Source organism: Coregonus clupeaformis, chromosome 24, assembly GCF_020615455.1.
Source record: "Coregonus clupeaformis isolate EN_2021a chromosome 24, ASM2061545v1, whole genome shotgun sequence".
NCBI lineage: Eukaryota > Metazoa > Chordata > Actinopteri > Salmoniformes > Salmonidae > Coregonus > Coregonus clupeaformis.
Genome location: NC_059215.1, coordinates 22,230,532 through 22,253,918, shown reverse-complemented (window position 1 = coordinate 22,253,918; position 23,387 = coordinate 22,230,532). Strand labels below are relative to the sequence as shown.

The window sequence follows — 23,387 nt, the reverse complement described above, 5'->3', positions numbered from 1 at the left end:
AAATGGGTCTCTACCCATGCTGTTGTAGTTCATGAGTCATAGCTTTGTTTCTGGCAACAAATGAAACAGCTTGAGTAAGGCTTTCTTTTGCAGTTTCTTTCTTGGTCTTGATATTTTTCATAGCCTAATTAGGCCTCTTTGTCTGGTCTACAGGAATTCAAATGCTTTGATAGCAAACACCGTGCATGTGTTTGAATCAATAATTGTTAATTGGGGTAATTCAATGTGGTGCCAAATGAAATTGAAAAGGAAAAAAATCCCAGACTTGTTAGACACACATTAATATTCACTGCCTGTCCTCCAGGACACCTACAGCACCCGATGTCACAGGAAGGCCAAAAAGATCATCAAGGACATCAACCACCCGAGCCACGGCCTGTTCACCCAGCTATCATCCAGAAGTTGAGGTCAGTACAGGTGCATCAAAGATGGGACCGAGAGACTGAAAAACAGCTTCTATCTCAAGGCCATCAGACTGTTAAATAGCCATCACTAGCCGGCTACCACCCGGTTACTCAACCCTGCACCTTAGAGGCTGCTGCCCTATATACATAGACATGGAATCACTGGCCACTTTAATAATGGAACACTAGACATTTTAATAATGTTTACATACTGCTTTACTCATCTCATATGTATATACTGTATTTTTTATATATTTTTATTAACCCCCCCTCTGAGGACAAATACATTTTTTGTTATACTGTATTCTATTCTACTCTATTTTAGTCAATGGCACTCCGACATTGCTAGTCCTAATATTTATATATTTCTTTATTCCATTCTTTTACTTTTAGATTTGTGTGTATTGTTGTGAATTGTTAGATACTAGTGCACTGTTGGAGCTAGGAACACAAGCATTTCGCTACACCCGCAATAACATCTACTAAATATGTGTATGTGACCGATACAATTTGATTTGATTTGAACGACACAATAATCAGCTTTGTTCACAGATAAACTACAGTGACGTTAAAAACACAAACATTTTTAACAAGATTTACTCAACTAAGCATTGTATTTCATACTTAAAACTGTGTAGTTGGCAGAAAATCCACGGACATTTACATTTTAGCAGACGCTCCTATCCAGAGCGACTTACAGTAGTGAGCGCATCCATTTCCATACCTTTTATATACTGGTCCCCCGTGGGAGTTGAACCCACAACCCTGCAAGCGCCATGCTCTACCAACTGAACTACACGGGACGTGTAAAAGGGTTCTTCGGCTGTCCCCATAAGAGGACCCTCTGTAGAAAGGGTTCTACATGGAACACAAACGGGTTCTACGTGGAACCCAAAAGGGTTCTAACTGGAAAAAACTGTTGTTGGCAGAAAATCCTCTGACCACTATGCTAGAGCTATAGTGCATCAAAAGGACATTTTCAGGTTGTTCTCCATTATCTAGGGTTGTGTGATCATGATGTTTACTGATTACCTTTATCCTTCATGAAAGGAGAAAGTTAAGGGTGTCACTCACATGATAGACTGATCTGAGTGAATGAAACCCCTATTGAAAAAAGAAAGGGCCTCCTGAGTGGCGCAGAGGTCTAAGGCACTGCATCGCAGTGCTAGAGGCGTCACTACAGACCCAAGAGGCGGCGCACAATTGGCCCAGCGTCGTCCGTGTTAGGGGAGGGTTTGGCCGGCTGGGATGGCCTTGTCCCATCGCGCTCTTGTGGCGGGCTGGGTGCATGCACGCTGACTCGTGTCGCCAGTTGTACGGTGTTTCCTCCGACACATTGGTGCGGCTGGCTTCTGGGTTAAGTGAGCAGTGTGTCAAGAAGCAGTGCGGCTTGGCAGGGTCATGTTTTTGAGGACGCATGGCTCTCGACCTTTGCCTCTCTCGAGTCCGTACGGGAGTTGCAGCGATGGGACAAGACTGTAACTACCAATTGGGGGAGAAAAAGGGATAAAAGGTACAAGAAAATAGAAACATCACTGCCTGTCAATAGTGTAGAAAGGACTCAGTCTTTCCCTTCACCTCTCAGTGATGTGCGTGTTCATCTTTTTGTCCCTCCATGGAAACATTTTGTGTTGGACATTGTTCCCCGCAGGCCTAGCAGTCTCCTCAGGGTCTCGGGGTCTCTCTCTCTCTCTCTCTCTCTCTCTCTCTCTCTCTAAAACATGTCTGATGAATTGATGTCCTCAGGATGTAATATTCTGCTCATTACTACTCAGTTCATGAAAACAACCAGACTGTTATTACAGTTCTCATTACACTTTGTTTTCCTTGGTATAGGAGGCAAATAGTAGTTTTGCTGCTGGAAAGGGATTGGGAACATGGCTTGATTGTGAAAGGGTGTTGTATTGTCTTGGATGAGAACACTATTGAACACGTGTGACACCCGTGTCCCTGTGTCTCCCTCTGGGACTTTGGTCAGGTGACAAGCCATTGAAGACAGAGGACCCTACAGTGCATTTGTAAAGTATTCAGACCCCTTGAACTTTTCCAAATTTTGTTACGTTACAGCCTTATTCTAAAATGGATTCACATGTTTTTCCCCTCATCAATCTACACACAATACCCCATAATGACAAAGCAAAAACAGGTTTTTAGATTTTTTTGCAAATGTTTTAAAAATAAAAAACTGAAATATTACATTTACATAAGTATTCAGACACTTTACTCAGTACTTTGTTGAAGCACCTTTGGCAGCGATGACAGCCTCGAGTCTTATTGGGTATGACGTTACAAGCTTGGCACACCTATATTTGGAGAGTTTCTCCCATTCTTCTCTGCAGATCCTCTCAAGCTCTGTCAAGTTGGATGGGGAGCGTCGCTGCACAGCTATTTTCAGGTCTCTCCAGAGATGTTCGATCGGGTTCAAGTCCGGGCTCTGGCTGGACCACTCAAGGACATTGAGACTTGTCCCAAAGCCAGTCCTGCGTTGTCTTGGCTGTGTGCTTAAGATCATTGTCCTGTTGGAAGGTGAACCTTTGCCCCAGTCTGAGATCCTGAGTGCTCTGGAGCAAGTTTTCATTAAGGATCTCTCTGTACTTTACTACGTTCATCTTTCCCTCGATCCTGACTGGTCTTCCAGTCCCTGCCGCTGAAAAACATCCCCACAGCATGATGCTGCCACCACCATGCTTCGCCGTAGGGATGGTGCCAGGTTTCCTCCAGACATGACGCTTGGCATTCAGGCCAAAGGGTTCAATCTTGGTTTCATCAGACCAGAGAATCTTGTTTGTCATGGTCAGAGTCCTTTAGGTGCCTTTTGGCAAACTCCAAGCGGGCTGTCATGTGACTTTTACTGAGGAGTGGCTTCCGTCTGGCCACTCTACCATAAAGGCCTGATTGGTGGAGTGCTGCAGAGATGGTTGTCCTTCTGGAAGGTTCTCCCATCTCCACAGAGGAACTCTGGAGCTCTGTCAGAGTGACCATCGAGTTCTTGGTCACCTCCCTGACTCAGGCCCTTCTCCCCTGATTGCTCAGTTTGGCGGCCAGCTCTAGGAAGAGTCTTGGTGGTTCCAAACTTCTTCCATTTAACAATGATGGAGGCCACTGTGTTCTTGGGTACCTTCAATGCTGCAGACATTTTTTGGTACCCTTCCCCAGATCTGTGCCTCGACACAATCCTGTCTCAGAGCTCTATGGACAATTCCTTCGACATCATGGCTTGGTTTATGCTCTGACATGCACTGTCAACTGTGGGACCTATATAGACAGACAGGTGTGTGCCTTTCCAAATCATGTCCAATCAATTGAATTTACCACAGGTGGACTCCAATCAAGTTATAGAAACATATCAAGGATGATCAATGGAAACAGGATGCACCTGAGCTCAATTTCGAGTCTCATAGCAAAGGGTCTGAAAACTTATGTAAATAAGATATTTCTGATTCGTATTTATTTATTTATTGCAAAAATAAATTTTAACCTGTTTTCGCTTTGTCATTATGGGGTGTTGTGTGTAGATTGATGAGGAAAAACATACATTTAATCCATTTTAGAATAAGGCTGTAACGTAACAAAATGTGGAAAAGGTCAAGTGGACTGAATACTTTCCAAATGCACTGTATAAACACTCTTAGAAAAAAAGGGTTATTCGGCTGTCCCCATAGAAAGGGTTCTACATGGAACCCAAAATGATTATTCAAAGGGTTCTCCTATGGAGACAGCTGAATGACCCTTTATAGTTCTAGATAGCACCTTTTTTTCTAAGAATGTATAGACTACACCAGTGTATTGTATTTCTGGGCCAACCGTGTGCCTCTGTGTATTGTCCTGCCATAGGGGTCAGCCATGGGGCTGGTGTTATGCCTCTGTACTGTCTAACTCTCCCTCCTTCACTTACAGTATATCTCTGTATTCCACACACAGGGCCACAGACAAAAGGTCAAAGTTTACAAGAGATCTAGAGCAGAACCACAATAAGATGTTGTGGTTCCTTCCTGAGATTGTGATCCACACCCATCTCTGTGTTACCATTGATGGTGATGACATTTCCAAATAACTCTTAACTGAGGTTAGGAGACAGGGAGAGAGACAGAGAGAGAGAGGGAGAGGGAAGGAGAGAGAAAGAGAAAGAAGGAGAGAGGGGGGGTGAGATAGGGGAAGTGTGTGACTCATCCTCCCTTACTAACCGTCTTCACCCAAAGCTCCACAGCATTCCATATTCTATCCCCTCTCTCTTTTCCTCCTGTCTTTCACTCCCTTTGCTCATGTTTTACACTCATCATTTTTTCATAACTCACAAAAAATATGTTTTCATATGTCCCATACGACTCAAAGACCAATATACTTATAGGTTCCTGTTCCAGCAGGAATTGTATTGTGCTTTAAACTGGGTTAGTCAATTAACATTTGGATTTCATGATGGGAGACTAGTGTTATACTTCACGTTTTTCCAGTTTCAAATTTCAACCATAATCAAATAAACATCCTGCTGGCATTGTAAATATGCATGTTCCCTGACCTTGAGTGGAACGACTGCGGTGCTGTGACCTCCTGTTGAGAGTTTACATCCTGTTCTGAGACACTTGTACACACTGCGCTGCATGTTCAGCGAGTGCAAAGACAGACAGTAGAATCAGAAACAAGCATGTATTTTTGTTGTCTCCTCCTAGTATGGCCAATTGCTGTTGAGTGGTCCATTCAAAAGGGAGCTATTGCTGCTAATAATCCCCACCGTGAACCAAACCACAAGAAGTATATCCCACAGTTAGGAATACAGCCCCTCGCTCCCCTATGTTATTTCCATGCTTGTGATTCCTCTCGCCATAGTTCACTGATGCTCACTGGCAACACCTCTCTTTGACCCATATAGAACCATGTGGAGGATCCCAGCACTATGGCTTCCGATGCTACTACTGGGAGTTGAGGTGAGAGAGAGACTACACAATATGTGTGTGTGTATGTGTGTTTTTATCATATTAGAAACTGAAAAGGGTCTGTTAAACATATCCAACAGGTGTGCCACTGTGAAGATGTGGGGGACATGCTGGAATCAGAGGAGGTGCCTATCATGCCTGTGTCAACCACAGTGACCCGCAGCCAGATCCTCTCAGCTCAGTTTGAGTGCTACCTAAAGATTATCCATGACTCACCACGCAATGAAGATGGTGAGGCACTACACACATGCAACAGTGGAGGCTCCTCAGAGGAGGAAGGGACGGACCATCCAACTCAGTGAATTTCATACAAATAAAAATAGTGAAACATTAAAAAAGTTGTCCTTTTTAGATAAAAACAATACTAAATATTTTCATAGGTCACCAAATAGCTGATTAAAACACACTGTTTTGCAATGAAGGTCTACGGTAGCCTCAACAGCACTCTCTAGGGTAGCACCATGGTATACCCATAGGACAGCTATTTTCCATCCTCCTCTGGGTTAATTGACTTCAATACAAAACCTGGTAGGCTCATGGTTCACGCCCCTTCCATAGACTTAAACAGTAATTATGACGACTTCCGGAGGACATCCTCCAACCTATCAGAGCTCTTGCAGCATGAATTGACATGTTGTCCATCCAATGAAATTATCAGATAATTAATCTAGTACTGAAAGCATAAACTACAACTAGCCAGCACTGCAGGGCATAACATGTGGTGAGTAGTTGACTCAAAGAGAGAGAAAGACAATAGTTGAACAATTCTTTATTCAAAAATTAAGGAGAAGCAGGAGAGAGAGAGAGCTAGCTATATTTCGTTGTATTTTTTTGTTCTTCTTAGTTTACCTTTCACTTACTTAGCTAGCTAATGCAGCTAATTTAGCCTACTCAACAACCTGACTTAAACAGAGAGGAATGCTATTAATGTTAGCTTGCTCGCTAAGGCTATCCAACACTGCAACGCAAGGTAAGCTTTCCTTTTTATAAATGTATTGCCACTGGGCCCCGCCAGTGTAACTGCTAAACTGCTTGCTGTACACTGTTCTGTGTGATTGTACACATGGATTGGATTGTGGAGTTGGGGAGTAACTGATTGCATGTAATCTGTTATTACAAAAAACGAACTGTAGTCAGTTACATTACACACACAAATATTGTAATCAGATTACAGATACTTAAAAAAAACTAGATGATTACTTCTTGGATTACTTTTAAATTCAGAAAGGATGTTTGTTCAATTCAGCATTGAAGAAAGGCGCAAGTTTAAGTTTGTTCCACCTGAGCGAGTCTGACCACAAGTCAGAGACCACTATGATGACACACCAAGTGTGTTTGATGGATCCTTTTTCTTTTCTTTTAATGCCTCTTAAGGGGACAGTAATCACATTATATTACTGAGTTTTGGTAATCCAAAAGTTATGTTACTGATTACAATTTGTTGTGTTGTGCACTGAAATCCACAATCAAAGGGAAAAGGTGAGAAGAGTCCAGCATGTAGATGTGAGAAGGAATTATACTATCGAAGTGATGATGCTTTATGTGGCTGCTATGAAAGTGCTATAAAAAAGGGGTGTATTCATTCCGCCGATTCTGTTGCACAACGTTTAACGGAAGCAAACGGAACGAGAACGGGGATGGACCTAGTTGAACTTGTTTTAATTTTGCAACTGTTTGGACTAATGATTACACCGCAGATCAGCTAGATGCAGGCAAGAGTGTACAAGGCGGTATTTAATGTGTCACTGTCTGTCACCTAGATTACTCCAACTTGTCTCATAACCTGTGCACCTATGTTATAAACTTTAATTTGTAGTCTAGGTTGTAGTAACCTCATGATGGGTAGAGGGCAAATTCGAGTATCATGTAGTAGCCTAAACCTATCGATGTTACATTGAGCTGGGTGAAAGGAATATGAATGACAGTCATCCAATATGCTGTAATAGAAATAAGGCCATGCTCATAAAAAAAAAAAATCTCCCTAGTCTAAAGCCAGACACACTGATGCTCTGCAGACTGGCTCACCTCCAAACAACTTAGAAACAAATGTACTGCTTCCATAAAAAGGAATAAATCAAACCATTTCATTAATTTAATTTCTGGCCCTCGTGGAGATCCAGCTAAGTTTTGGAAGGCTATTAAATCGCAAAAAAGAAGCCACACTTCTCTGCCCAATGAGGTTCTATTTAACTCCAATACTATTACAGACAAAACTGAAATAACTGATGTGTTTAACCAACATTTTATTGCAGCAGGCCATTTATTTGAAAGCTCATCACTGTTCAATCACAAACTTGCCTGCTAATGTAATGTAAATGGTGACCCACTGTTCTCTCTTCTGTAACTCACTACTAGGGAAGTTCTGGACGCTCTCTTATTTATGTAAAAAAATCCACTGGGGCAGACATGCTTTACCCATGCCTTCCACGGCTTGCTGCACCTTGACACATATTTTTTATCTATCCATTCTCTTGGGTATTATTCCTAAGGTGTGGAAGGCGGTCCTTGTTCTCCCGCTCCACAAAGGTGGTGATCCTTGCGATCTTAATAATTATTGCCCAATCTCAAAATATTTGAACACTTGGTATATTCTCAGATGCTGTCCTTTTTTGATAGAAAATGTATTCTGAATGCTCACCAGTCAGGCTTTAGGCTAGGACACAGCACCATCTCAAATGCTTTTCTAGTCGTAAATTACGTAGTTAACACACTAGACAGGAAAGAGCACTGCGCTGCCCTTTTTATTGATCTGTCGAAAGCATCCGATATAGTTGATCATGCACTCCTGCTACGGAGGCTATCTGAAGTTGGTCTAGACCAAGCGGCCTGCGTCTGGTTAAAAAATGACCTGCATGACAGAAGTCCGTGTATATCTGCTGATGGAGTTCAGTCAAATGTTCTGAACATAACCAAAGGAGTGCCACAAGGCTCAATACTAGGCCCTTTACTGTTCTCTATTTACATTAATAATTTTGGTTTGTCCCTGAATAATAATAACTGGGGCTTACATATCTATGTGGATGACACAGTTATTTATTCCTGTGTCCCCTCAGTGCAGCAGGCCATTCACAACCTTCAGCGTGGCTTTGATTCAATTCAAGAATTGCTCACCAATCTTAAATTAGTGCTAATTGTTGATACATTTATCCTAAAGACCTGCATATCTGTACCTTGAGAGGAGCCCAAATTGAGCTAGTCCCCCATTATAATTATCTAGTTATTTGGATTGACGATAAGCTGTCCTATAAAAACACACATTGATAAGCTGACTAAAAAGTTGCGAGTAACGGAAGACACTCCTCCCAGTAATTGACTATGGCAACACAATCTACATGCACCCGGCAGCCTCTGTATTAAAACCTCTAGATTCAGTCTACCACTCAGCCTTGCATTTTATCACTGGTGGGAATTCCGTACGCATCTTTATCTCTTATATAGTTCTGTTGGCTAGGAGTCTCTGACTAAAAGAAGAGCCCAACATTGGCTATTATTTGTATAGAAAGCACTATAAGACTCGCTCTCAAGACCGGTTAGTACTAAAGGTTCCATGGGTCTCCTGAGTTAGGGAAGACAGCTTTCAGTTACTATGCCCCTCCGTCCTGGAATGACCTACAGGGCACTCTAAAACTTGATTCTTTGGTCACAAAAGGTGAATTTAGGGCTCTGATAAAAAATGTGACCAATGAAAACTGCACTTGTTTTTTGATTGACTGTATATATTTGTTTCTACTGCCCTTTTGAACGGAATGTAGTCTATTTGAAATGTTTTAACTGTAATTTTGTAGTGATCATGCTTGAATTGTTGTTCACATTGCTTAACTGTTGTTCTCAGGGCACCATTGGAAATGAGACCCTGGTCTCAATGGGTTCTCCTGGTTAAATACAGGTTAATAATAAAAAATAAATGGCACCGACCACCACTGACATGCACCCACATACACACTCACGCACGCATAATAGCAGAGCGGAGGAGTAGTGCAGGTCAGGAGAGAAATAGCGAGAAGGGAAGTGACTAACCTCAGGTCTGAAAGGAGGGAAGTGGTCTTTGTCTCCAAGCTGCCCCCGTTACTGGAGCTCAGTAAATAACAGCCTTTGAAATGCTATTTTGCGCTGTATTTCCCTACATGCAACAACCTGGACACAGACTTCCTTGTATTGTTTACTAGGAATGTATTTAAAGTTATATGTGTTTGCATATGTAGCTGTTTCTCTCAGCTGTTTTATATCATTCATTTTGAAGGGACATTCTAGGTGTTTGTTTTTCCCATCTGTTTTTCATTTCTCTATTGGCTTTTGCGTCACATTCAAAGGAAATAAGAGACTGTTGTTTTCAGTTTGTCTTAGAAAACGACCCAACACAGTATTTTAAAATGAGTGTGAAAGATTTATACCTAGGTTTTTAGAACTGTTCTTTGATCACTAATATAAGTAACATAAGTCACTCTACCTGTATATGTCCATGATATAATACACAGTTCAGAGTTAACTACGGCAATGAACCTAAACATTTTGAAACATTAAACGGTTGCATTACTATAATACACTGCAAACAGCTGCTCCTCCCTCTTTGCCCCCTGCAGGCACATTCTGTAACCACACGTGGGATGGCTGGCTGTGTTGGAGTGACTCTGCCCCTGGCACGGCCACGCAGCTCTGCCCTGAGTACTTCCAGGACTTTGACCCCTCAGGTGAGCCAGCCAGTGAGCCACACATCTCATTCATAATCACAATTCAACTGACTTGATCTATATACTGATGATGCCCTACCTGAAATGTTTTATGTGACATCCATCCTCTCCCTGTGTCCATTCAAACAGAGAAAGCGACCAAAGTGTGCAACTTGGATGGACAGTGGTTTCGTCACCCTGAGAGCAACCGTATTTGGTCCAACTACACCCAGTGTCAGATGTACACCAAGGACAAACTGATGGTATACTTCTAAGCCAAGTAGTTTAGCAATTCTGACAGTGGCTAACACATTTCTATTAGAGTCAATTTAGTGATTGTTGTTGTCAACGTCTCTATATTGTGTCCACTTAGTTAAAGAAGTGAATTAATGCTTCCTCTTTCCTTTCCCTTCTCTTCTTGCCCAGTTTGCGTTCAGCTTGTACTACTTGGCCATTGTGGGACATGGATTGTCTGTGGTATCCCTCATCATCTCACTCTGCATCTTTTCCTACTTCAAGTGAGTCATGCATTGTTTCCTCTATGGACCAACTGAGGCAGATAGCCTACCGTTGTGCTCTGAATGTCACAGTGTACCTTTTCACTTCACATCCTCTAATCAAAGTGATTCTGTTCGTGATGCTCTTCCTACACACCGAGCCCTCTATTCTAAACAGAGGTATTTGGTTCTTCCTACATTGCCAATTTGAATTCACAATATTTGACTACTATTGCTACACCATGAAGTGGAAAAGTGAAAAATTGTCAAAAGGACATAGCAAGTCAAAATAAATAAAGTTATCCTATGACCTTAGAGTTGTGTCCCTCTGTTCTAATCCTCCCATTAGGAGTCTGAGCTGCCAGAGGATCTCCCTCCATAAGAACATGTTCCTGTCCTTTATCTTCAACTCTATCTGCACCGTTATCTGGCTCTCTGCTGTAGCCAACAACCAGCAGCTGGGGGCCAGCAACCCTGTAAGTAATGTACGCCTCTGCCATCAAGGGGATTACCCTAAACATGAATGGCTACTGGTTGAACTCATGAAGTTGGTGAAGATTTTGAAGTGCTACACTCCACAATGTGTGTCAATGAGTGGCAGTGACAACTTGAGAAAGTTTGCATTTGTTCTGCACAAAAAAACAACCCCTGTCCTGAGGGTTGTCCCTGTGTTGTTCTCAGATTGGATGCAAGATCCTGACAGTCCTGAACCAGTATATGTTTGGCTCCAACTACTTCTGGATGCTGTGTGAGGGGATCTACCTGCACACTCTCATCATCGTGGCTGTGTTTGTGGGAGAGCAGCAGCTGGGCTGGTATTATGTCCTGGGTTGGGGTGAGTGACTGACTGCTCTATGTTCTGCTCCGCTGTCTGACATTCATTGTTGTTTCAGCATCCTTTTCCCCTATCACATAATGTTGAATATGTCTTCTATGCTTTCATATCTCTACATTATGTATCATGTAATCTATGAAGGCCTTATGGAAGCTCATGACAGTCTTGGGCTGCAGTCCAAACACGTTCATTTTACCCCCTCAGCCCTCGTGCTAGCCAGTTTTCCTTGGGGGAAATTGTTAAACAAATCAAAATATATTTTATACTTGAGATTCTTCAAATAGCCACCCTTTGCCTTGATGACAGCTTTGCACACTCTTGGCATTCTCTCAACCAGCTTCACCTGGAATGCTTTTCCAACAGTCTTGAAGGAGTTCCCACATATGCTGAGCACTTGTTGGCTGCTTTTCCTTCACTCTGCGGTCCGACTCATCCCAAACCATCTCAATTTGGTTGAGGTCGAGGGATTATGGAGGCCAGGTCATCTGATGCAGCACTACATCACTCTCCTTCTTGGTAAAATAGCCCTTACACAGCCTGGAGGTGTGTTGGGTCATTGTCCTGTTGAAAAATAAATTATAGTCCCACTAAGCCCAAACCAGATGGGATGGCGTATCGCTGCAGAATGCTGTGGTAGCCATGCTGGTTAAGTGTGCCTTGAATTCTAAATAAATCACAGACAGTGTCACCAGCAAAGCACCCCAACACCATAACACCTCCTCTTCCATGCTTTACGGTGGGAAATACACATGCGGAGATCATCCGTTCACCCACACCACGCCTCTCACAAAGACACGGCGGTTGGAACCAAAAATCTCCAATTTGGACTCCAGACCAAAGGACACATTTCCACCGGTCTAATGTCCATTGCTCGTGTTTCTTGGCCCAAGCAAGTCTCTTCTTCTTATTGGTGTCCTTTAGTAGTGGTATCTTTTCAGCAATTCGACCATGAACGCCTGATTCACACAGTCTCTTCTGAACAGTTGATGTTGAGATGTGTCTGTTACTTGAACTCTGTGAAGCATTTATTTGGGCTGTAATTTCTGAGGCTGGTAACTCTAATGAACGTATTCTCTGCAGCAGAGGTAACTCTAGGTCTTCCATTCCTGTGGCAGTCCTTATGAGAGCCAGTTTCATCATAGCACTTGATGTTTTTTCGACTGCACTTGAAGAAACTTTCAAAGTTCTTGAAATGTTCCGTGTTGACTGACCTTCATGTGTTAAAGTAATTATAGACTGTCGTTTCTCTTTGCTTATTTGAGCTGTTCTTGCCATAATTTGGACTTGGTCTTTTACCAAATAGGGATATCTTCTGTATACCCCCCTATCTTGTCACAACACAACTGATTGGCTCAAACGCAAACTTTTTTGTCACGGTTCAGACAGACGACAAGAGGACCACAATTGCGTCACACCAGAAAGTTTATTTAAACTTAAGGGGAAAGGGATGTAGGGAGTGAGTGAAGGCTCCAGGGTTATCCCGTCCCGATGTGCTGGGTCTGTGCCTCCCCCAGTGGCAGCGATGCGTCCGATGACGCTCGGTGGTTGGTGGTCCAGAAGTCCTGGGGGAGGAAACACAGACACAACGGGGCGGATGAAAACAGGCAGAAGTACAGTTCAAGGGAAATCCAAATACGTTGTAGCAAGGCAGAAGGCTGGTCAGAGTTACCGGGGTCGAAGAGTAGTCAGGAGTCGTAATGGCAGGAAGCAGGTCTGGTTCTCCTGGGGCAGAAGAGTATCCAGGAATCAGGCAGGTCCGGGGTCACCAAACAGGGGTGAGCCAAAGCGCGAGCACACAGGTTCCGGGGTGTGAGCTTTGCAGACGATCTGACAAAGGAGAGCTGAAAGACAGGGCTATAAATACTGGGAGAGGTTAGTGGGTAATGCAGCGCAGCTGGCAGAGTAATTAGAGCCGAGCAGAGCAGGGACAGGTGGAGCTAGTTAGGCTGAGTAGAGAGAGAGTGGTGAGCAGAGTGGAAACAACTTAAGGTGGTAACCCAGTGGAGTGAGAGGGCTCATGACAGAACCCCCCAAGGGACGGCCCCAGAAGTCCCAAGAGCAACACCACGCCGGGCGGGAGGAGGGGAGCCGAGGAGGGCTAGAACTCCTCCGAACGGTCCGAGCGAACGTCCTCATCCTCGGAGGAAGCCGGAGGGCCGTGGTCGGGAGATGGGACAGGTCCCGAGACAGGATCAGGCACAGGACAGGAAGCCGAGCGGGCAGGACGGTTAGGGATCCCTCTGGGGCGGCCCCTACGGATTGCAGGTTGATCAGGATGCCGTTGGTGGAAAGCGGTGATGAGAGTCCTATCCACAATCCGACTAGCTGGCACCCAGGTCCTTTCCTCAGGTCCATAGCCCTCCCAGTCAATGAGGTACTGGAGACCCCTACCCCTTCCGTCTGGACCGAAGCAGGCGGCGGACGGTGTAAACCAGACCACCATCGACGAGCCGTGGAGGAGGAGGACAAGGCGCAGCAGGGACCAGCGGACTCTCATGGACGGGCTTAATCTTAGACACATGGAAAGTGGGGTGCACCCTCAGGGAATTAGGCAGTTGGAGCCGGACAGCAGTTGGGCTAATCACTCTTATGATAGGGAATGGGCCAATGAACCGAGGGTGCCAGCTTCTGCGACTCCACCCTGAGTGGCAGGTTCTTCGATGACAACCACACCCTTTGACCAACATGGTAGGTGGGAGCAGGAATTCTCCGACGGTTGGCCCCGGTAGTGTAGCTGGCAACGGATCTGAGGAGTGTGGCTCTAGCTTTGTTAAACACCTCTCTGAGACCATGGTAGCATTCTGGGACATTGGAGAGGTCAGGAGCGGAGTTAGTAGGTACTGGCCGAGGGGGTAGTGCGGCAGCAAGCAGGCAGGTTCGGTGGCAGTCCTCTCCCCACTCCCTGATCACCCCGGTCACCCAGTCGAGCTGAGGTGTTGTGCCAGGCGGAGCCATGGGTAACCCAGGATGAGGGGTTGGCCTGGAGAGGGGGAGCAGGTGAAACTGGATAGTTTCTTGATGGTTTCCGGACAGACCCATCGAGACCGGGGCCGTGACATGAGTGACCGATCCGAGTAAGTGTCCGTCCAGTGCCCGGGCAGGAATAGGAGGTGTCAAATCGGAGGTTCTCCAGTCCCAGTTGGCGTGCCAGCTTGATGTCCATTATGTTGGCTTCGGCGCCAGAATCCACCAGAGCAGCCAGGGTGTGAGTTGAGTCAGAGAGGCGGAGGTGAACTTGCAGCAGGGGGTTTGCGGTCGGAGGACTGGATGGTCATTGAACTCAACCGGACTCCCCCTATGCCCGGTGAGCTTCGGCCCTTTAAAGGGCAGGTTACCACACGATGTCCGTCACCTCCACAATAGAGGCAGAGGTTTGAGGTGAAGCGTCGCTGGCGCTCTGCAGGAGTGAGAGAGGCTCGCCCAATCTCCATAGGCTCAGACTGATCAAGCTGACCTGGGTGAGTGGCAGTAGATGACAGGAACCCAGTCGGATCTCTCCGAATGCCGGTAGTAGGTGGACCTTGGCGCCCCCTCTCACGACTGACGGGTCTGTATCCTTCTGTCGATCCTGACAGTCAGTGCGATGGCTTCATCAAGAGTGGAAGGCAGTTCCTGGGAGACCAACTCGTCCCTTGATATAGTCAGCCAAACTATGGAAGAAACGCGTCCACCAACGATGGTGTGTTCCAAGAACTTCGTCTAGCCAGGGTTCGGAAGTCGATGGAATGGTCTGCGACTGTACGTCTGCCTTGTCGAATACTGAACAGTTCACGAGACGCCTCTGCGGTTGGTGAATCCAGGTCAAACACCTTCAGCATCTCCTCAGCAAACAGGTCGAAGGTTGCACATGCGGGGTTTGACGTTCGAACTCTGCTGTTCCCCAGAGTCGAGCTCGGCCCGTCAGGTGAGTGATGGCATACCCAACTTAGCCCCCTCCGTGGCGAAGGTCCTTGGCTGCAAGGAGAACTGAAGTCGGCAGCTAGTCAGGAATGGCCGGACCTGGGTAGAATCGCCGTTGAACCGCTCGGGGTTTCCAATCTTGGGTTCCGGAGCAGCGGCTGCAATGACCGGGGCAGGTAACTCGGGGGCAGGGCTGGTGGGCAGACTGGCTGGGGTCAGGTTGGTGAGGAGTTGAATGATCATGGCGAGTTGTTGTTGCTGCTGCTGGGACTGCTGCTGGTGCTGCTGGAACTGCTGATGCTGTTGGTGGCCGACCTGAAGCAGAGAGGTGATGTCGCCGCTCATGCGGCCTAGCTCTCTCTCAGTGTGTTCCAGGCGTAGCATGGCGGTGGGTTGCTCAGGTTCTTCGGTTTCCATGTCGGGGGAAGTGTGCGCTGAGTCCATAATGGTCAGATCGTACTGTCACGGTTCAGACAGACGACAAGAGGACCACAATTGCGTCACACCAGAAAGTTTATTTAAACTTAAGGGGAAAGGGATGTAGGGGAGTGAGTGAAGGCTCCAGGGGTTATCCCGTCCGATGTGCTGGGTCTGTGCCTCCCCCAGTGGCAGCGATGCGTCCGATGACGCCGGTGGTTGGTGGTCCAGAAGTCCTGGGGGGAGGAAACACAGACACAACGGGGCGGATGAAAACAGGCAGAAGTACAGTTCAAGGGAAATCCAAATACGTTGTAGCAAGGCAGAAGGCTGGTCAGAGTTACCGGGGTCGAAGAGTAGTCAGGAGTCGTAATGGCAGGAAGCAGGTCTGGTTCTCCTGGGGCAGAAGAGTATCCAGGAATCAGGCAGGTCCGGGGTCACCAAACAGGGGTGAGCCAAAGCGCGAGCACACAGGTTCGGGTGTGAGCTTTGTAGACGATCTGACAAAGGAGAGCTGAAAGACAGGGCTATAAATACTGGGAGAGGTTAGTGGGTAATGCAGCGCAGCTGGCAGAGTAATTAGAGCCGAGCAGAGCAGGGACAGGTGGAGCTAGTTAGGCTGAGTAGAGAGAGAGTGGTGAGCAGAGTGGAAACAACTTAAGGTGGTAACCCAGTGGAGTGAGAGGGCTCATGACACTTTTAAGAAGGAACACCTGTTAATTGAAATGCATTCCAGGGGACTACCTCATGAAGTTGGTTGAGAGAATGCATCTGGCCCTTGTATACATCTGGCCCTTCATTGGACACTGTGTTAACAAACCTCCAAATGAGCTTCAATGCCATACAACACTCCTTCAGTAGCCTCCAACTGCTCTTAAACACTAGTAAAACTAAATGCATGCTTTTCAATCGAACGCTGCTGGCACCTGCCCACCCGACTAGAATCACCACTCTCGACGGGTCTGACCTAGAGTATGTGGACAACTACAAATACCTAGGTGTCTGGTTAGACTGTAAACTCTCCTTCCAGACTCACATTAAAAATCTCCAATCCAAAGTTAAATCTAGAATCGGCTTCCTATTTCGCAACAAAGCCTCCTTCACTCATGCTGCCAAACATGCCCTCGTAAAACTGACTATCCTACCGATCCTTGACTTCGCCGATGTCATTTACAAAATAGCCTCCAACACTCTACTCAGCAAATTGGATGTAGTCTATCACAGTGCCATCCGTTTTGTCTCCAAAGCCCCATACACTACCCACCACTGTGACCTGTACACTCTTGTTGGCTGGTCCTCACTACATGTTCGTCGTCAAACCCACTGGCTCCAGGCCATCTATAAATCACTGCTAGGCAAATCCCCGCCTTATCTTAGCTCATTGGTCACCATAGCAGCACCCACCCGTAGTCTGCGCTCCAGCAGGTATATCTCACTGGTCATTCCCAAAGCCAACACCTCCTTTGGCCGCCATTCCTTCCAGTTCTCTGCTGCCAATGACTGGAACGAATTGCAAAAATCTCTGAAGCTGGAGACTCTTATCTCCCTCACTAACTTTAAGCATCAGTTGTCAGAGCACCTTACCGATCACTGCACCTGTACACAGCCCATCTGAAATTAGCCCACCCAACTACCTCATCCCTATATTGTTATTTATTTTGCTCTTTTGCACCCCAGTATCTCTATTTGCACATAATCTCTTGCACATCTAGCATTCCAGTGTTAATACTAATTGTAATTATTTTGCACTATAGCCTATTTATTGCCTTACCTCCATAACTTGCTACATTTGCACACACTGTATATATATTTTCTGTTGTATTTTTGACTTTATGTTATTTTTTTTATACCCCATATGTAACTCTGTGTTGTTGTTTTTATCGCACTGCTTTGCTTTATCTTGGCAAGGTCGCAGTTGTAAATGAGAACTTGTTCTCAACTGGCTTACCTGGTTAAATAAAGGTGAAAAAAAAAAAAAAATGCCAAAAGTGTGCAAAGCTGTCATCAAGGCAAAGGGTGGCTATTTGAAGAATCTCAAATATAAAACATATTTTGATTTTTTAACACTCTTTTGGTTACTACATGATTGCATATGTGTTATTTCATAGTTTTGATGTCTTCACTATTATTCTACAACATAGAAAATAGTAAAAATAAAGAAAAACCCTTGAAAACTTCTGACCGGTAGTGTAAATGAAATTGATTTTAGCGTTGGCAAATGGGAATGATGCTCAAATTGGCTTAGTCTCATAGTGAGAAGCCTATAAAACATAGTTAGCTTCATAAACATATTGTTCGGAATTCTGAAATGTATTGGAATAAATGACCAAACTATAAATCTAGCTAGCCATCTATGGGTAACTGTAGCTAGCTACCTGACAGGAGTGCTAGCTAGCTACGTTAGCATGCTAGGTACATTCATAGCTTTAGGTTGGGTGTTTTTAAGCTCAACTTCAAAATTTCCACCAAGGACATTGCATGTCTCTTCCTCGCTTGGGCAAGGGACATTTAAGGTACACTCGGATGTGACGATGTAAAACGTCATTCAAGGGCTGAGGGTTTAGGGTCGAGGGCTGTCTACTTTGCGTTTGGACTGCAGCCATGGACTCCTCTCTCTCTCCCAGGCTTCCCCATCATTCCTGCCATCACACATGCTGTGGCCCGCGGGCTCTTCTATGATGACAGGTAATGTGTCACAACTCCCTCTGAATAATATGCTACTGTGCATAATAGTGGCAGAGGTTGACAGTGCACTGTATGCTGCATTAGTACACTGCATTAGTATGCTGCATCCTGTCAGTTACAATACTGTAAATACCCAGTAAAGCTCAGAATCTTATTTTACTGTCTCAGTTGAGTTTAGACTTGTCTCTCCTTGTCTCCCAGATGCTGGATCAGTTCAGACACACACCTGCTCTACATCATCCATGGCCCTGTTCATGCTGCCCTGCTGGTTAGTCTGCACTACAAAAACAATAAAAAATATGTAACAAAAACAGAAACCAAAGTGTACAGTGTGCTCAAATTCTATCCCTCCTCCTCTGCTCCTCTCTCTGGCCGTCTCCAGGTGAACCTGTTCTTCCTACTCAACATAGTGCGTGTGCTGATCACCAAGCTGCAGGTGACCCACAGTGCAGAGTCCAATGCCTATATGAAGGCTGTGCGAGCCACTCTAATCCTGATACCTCTGCTGGGAGCCCAGTTCATCCTGGTTCCCTGGAGGCCAGAGGGACGAAAGGCCAGGGCCATCTACGAGTTCATCATGAACATCTTTGCACATTTCCAGGTATGGGTGTTTTTTTATTAAAAGCAAATGTGATATAACCTTTCAACACCCAATATCCACAAGAGATATAAGGCCATTACAGAATGTTTAATCTGGAGGAATGTTCACTGAATAATTATTCCTTTATAGGGACTCCTGGTCGCAATTATATTCTGCTTTTGTAATGCAGAGGTAAGTGCCAGCATTTCTTAAAAGGCTGATGATTACCCTGAGTCTATCTTTTCATTTAGAAATAGAATCATTATGTCATTCAAGAATTCTCTATATATTTGTTTGCCAGTATTTACTGATAAGGTTCAAGCTCGCATTTATGTTGCTCTTAAACCACTCTGTCTTTGGTTCCACAGGTGCAGGCATGTCTTAGGAGGAAATGGGCCCAGACCAAGCTGGTGTGGAAATGGACAGATTCCTACTCCCACTACAACACCAACTCCTCTGTGACTGAGATGAGTCGTGCTACAGTCAGCCTGGAGCTCACCGCTTCTGAGGAGGACACCATCATTAAGCCAGGTGGTAGTGTGCACTACCGAGCCAATGGACAGAGCAACGGCAAGCGCTGCACCACTAGGGAGATGGACACGCCCAGGATCCTGGAGACCACTGACATCTGAGAGCATTGCATTGTCCCTTCCCATAGGCATCATCACGTTATGCTGGTCACAAACAGGCTCACTTAACTCACAGCATGGCCACAGACAATTGGTCAGAGCAGAAAAAGGGGGTCATGACCTCTTGCGTCACCGTAAATGTTGGATCACACACACGTGGTAAGAATATCCGCACAAATGTGTACAAGATACACATGCAAGCACAAACACACAACATAACAACACAGACAAAGACACATATACACACATCTGATAATGAATGAGCAGTTTATAGGGTCCAGTTGAAACCTTGCTGACAAGTATTCACCCCAGATGTATATACATTTCACTGTAGCTTCTCACTGTTGCTCATGTTGGCCTTAGACACAAGACATTATGGAACAAATCCAGTGATACAAGGATCCAATGAAGAGGGCTATCTCTGGCAATATTTGATCTTGGCCTTCAATGCGGATTAGTGTCTGATGTAATCGTTTTCTGTAGGCCTATTGTACCATTTGTACAGTATATAAGCACTCTTATATTTCATTAGTTTATTTCACTCTGACACTCCTTATATTGTTGAAATTTGGATCCGTATTTTTGATGTCACTTTAATGATGTGGAACTTATTATTGAATTGTGTGTTGCATAAGCTTGCCTTTTTAGAACCATGAAATGACTTGGCATAGTTCTGACTGCTGAATGTTGAGTTCTCAGAGGCAAGTAAGATGACTGTGACAGTGAATAAGGCATACAACACAATGAGGAAAAGGGTGTCTGTGTGCTTTGAAACTCTAATGGGAGAACCTATGATTCAGTGATGTGGGGATGCCCTATGTCTGACAACACCCAAGACTCACTTTTTTATCCAGTGTTATTTTCTTACGGTTTTACAAATACAAATCTTGTTTATTGAGTTGCTATACACAATATATGAAAAATCAAAGAGGATACATGTACTGTGCCTTGCAAAAGTATTCATCCCCCTTGGCGTTTTTCCTATTTTGTTGCATTACAACCTGTAATTTAAATGGATTTTAATTTGGATTTCATGTAATGGAAATACACAAAATAGTCCGAATTGGTGAAGTGAAAAAATAATAATAACTTGTTAAAACAAATTTTTAAAAATTAATTACGGAAAAGTGGTGCGTGCATATGTATTCACCCCCTTTGCTATGAAGCCCCTAAATAAGATCAGGTGCAACCAATTACCTTCAGAAGTCATATAATTAGTTAAATAAATTCCACCTGTGTGCAATCTAAGTGTCACATGATCTGTCACATGATCTCAGTATATGTACACCTGTTCTGAAAGGCCCCAGAGTCTGCAACACCACTAAGCAAGGGGCGCCACCAAGCAAGCGGCACCATGAAGACCAAGGAGCTCTCCAAACAGGTCAGGGACAAAGTTATGGAGAAGTACAGATCAGGGTTGGGTTATAAAAAAATATCTGAAACTTTGAACATCCCATGGAGCACCATTAAATCCATTATTTAAAAAATGGAAAGAATATGGCACCACAACAAACCTGCCAAGAGAGGGCCGACCACCAAAAGTCACGGACCAGACAAGGAGGGCATTAATCAGAGAGGCAACAAAGAGACCAAAGATAACCCTGAAGGAGCTGCAAAGCTCCACAGCGGAGATTGGAGTATCTGTCCATAGGACCACTTTAAGCCATACACTCCACAGAACAGAGTGGCCAGAAGAAAATAAGCAAACACATTTGGTGTTCGCCAAAAGGCATGTGGGAGACTCCCCAAACATATGAAAGAAGGTACTCTGGTCAGATGAGACTAAAATTGAGCTTTTTGGACATCAAGGAAAACTATGTCTGGCGCAAACCCAACACCTCTCATCACCCGAGAACACCATCCCCACAGTGAAGCATGGTGGTGGCAGCATCATGCTGTGGGGATGTTTTTAAATCGGCAGGGACTGGGAAACTAGTCAGAATTGAAGGAATGATGGATGGCGCTAAATACAGGGAAATTCTTGAGGGAAACCTGTTTCAGTCTTCCAGAGATTTGAGACTGGTACGGAGGTTCACCTTCCAGCAGGACAATGACCATAAGCATACTGCTAAAGCAACACTCAAGTGGTTTAAGGGGAAACATTTAAATGTCTTGGAATGGCCTAGTCAAAGCCCAGACCTCAATCCAATTGAGAATCTGTGGTATGACTTAAAGATTGCTGTACACCAGTGGAACCCATCCAACTTGAAGGAGCTGGAGCAGTTTTGCCTTGAAGAATGGGCAAAAATCGCAGTGGCTAGATGTGCCAAGCTTATAGAAACATACCCCAAGAGACTTGCAGCTGTAATTGCTGCAAAAGGTGTCTCTACAAAGTATTGACTTTGGGGGGGGTGAATAGTTATGCATGCTCAAGTTCTGTTTTTTTGTCTTATTTCTTGTTTGTTTCACAATTTCTTGTTTGTTTCTAAGTGGTAGGCATGTTGTGTAAATCAAATGATACAAACCCCCCCAAAATCCATTTTAATTCCAGGTTGTAAGGCAAGAAAATAGGACAAATGCCAAGGGGGGTGAATACTTTCGCAAGCCACTGTATTATACCACTGAGCTGCAGTTGAACTATTTATACTCTGTATATGTGTAGTGGGGAGAATTTACAATGCTGCAGTGTATGAAAAACATTCCACCTTTAACTTCTGAAGAAATGTCGAACTGAATAACACTACTTTATATACCGGTTTAATTTTGTAACAATGGAATTAAAATAAACTTTTATAATTTAGGTTTTTGCTTGAGTTCTTTTCTATTGAATTATTACTTTTTTGTTATGTAGATCTGACTCACTCAGAATGTGATATCTTCAAAGGCAGAGGTATTAAAAGAAATAGACCACCAGGAGTGAAACGCTTTTGTTAAAAACTGACTCACTCACTCTAGTTAATCTTACAAATCGAAAGAGGGAATTTATTGCAAACCATTAAGATTACTATTCAAAAACGGGATGGTATTTTTTCCTGACTCTTTTCATCGTAGGTGCCAGTGGATGAGGGCCTGTTTCAATTATCTTGCTGGAAAAAGTTACCTTTTATGGGCAGATGGTGTTTCTACTCTGTGGCCTAGTTTAGTTAGATTGTATTTGTATTTTTTTGTGGAGAGAAGCCTACAGTGCATACTTGATCACATGAACCTAGCAAATAATGCTGGCTTAAATTGAATGCAGGCCTAATGGCGATTCCCTATGGTACGCCAATGGCACAGGTTCATGAGGCGTCCACATATATAAGCCTAATTGGCTTTCCCAACGTAGGTCTTTAGTTGGGTGATGTTACTATTTATTGCAGATATTGAAGACAATTAAAGTGCAACTTGCATAATAAATAGCCCTACCGTAGGCTGCAACGTGAAGATGGTGCGCTACATAAGCATTTTCCTGTGAGAACCGTATGCTCTCTCCTCTCACCTGGGTTGCTTTCAGTACGACAGAACGGTGTGCAACATTGAATTCAACGGAAATGGTACTGTACTGAACGACTAGTTGAAACATTGTGATTATTGTGGCTAGGGTTGCAAACTTTTGAAGTTTACAAGTAAACTACCAGAATGTTGGTATCTTTCAAGGATTGTACGTATCTATCACAAGACATCTAGTGGCCTTTTTGGGTACTTCAGGTTATCACAGGTGTCTGTAATCATGTCTGGCCCACCGTGTGGCCTTATCACATGTAACATATATTAAATAATAAAATACGATTTAAAAATAAAATATAGAATGACAAAACATTATCCTAAATAGAAACCGTCAACTAAGTGAATACCGTTGGTGTTTAATATGAGGGTTTCAGCATGAAATATCCCTTATATATACAGCCCCCTCCACGTCTGAC

The 23,387-nt window shown here is 44.4% G+C and overlaps 1 protein-coding gene across 1 annotated transcript; it reads left to right on the top strand.

Moving 5' to 3' along the window:
- Positions 1–373: 373 nt before the first annotated feature.
- On the top strand, positions 374–20,560 carry LOC121538456 (calcitonin gene-related peptide type 1 receptor). The gene is made up of 13 exons (XM_041846481.1): positions 374–407; positions 5,272–5,326; positions 5,416–5,566; positions 9,916–10,023; positions 10,153–10,265; positions 10,429–10,520; positions 10,849–10,975; positions 11,181–11,334; positions 18,276–18,336; positions 18,538–18,604; positions 18,719–18,937; positions 19,067–19,108; positions 19,285–20,560. The coding sequence occupies exons 2-13, from the start codon at positions 5,276–5,278 to the stop codon at positions 19,546–19,548; spliced, it is 1,449 nt and encodes a 482-aa protein (XP_041702415.1). The 5' UTR covers positions 374–407; positions 5,272–5,275; the 3' UTR covers positions 19,549–20,560.
- Positions 20,561–23,387: the final 2,827 nt, after the last annotated feature.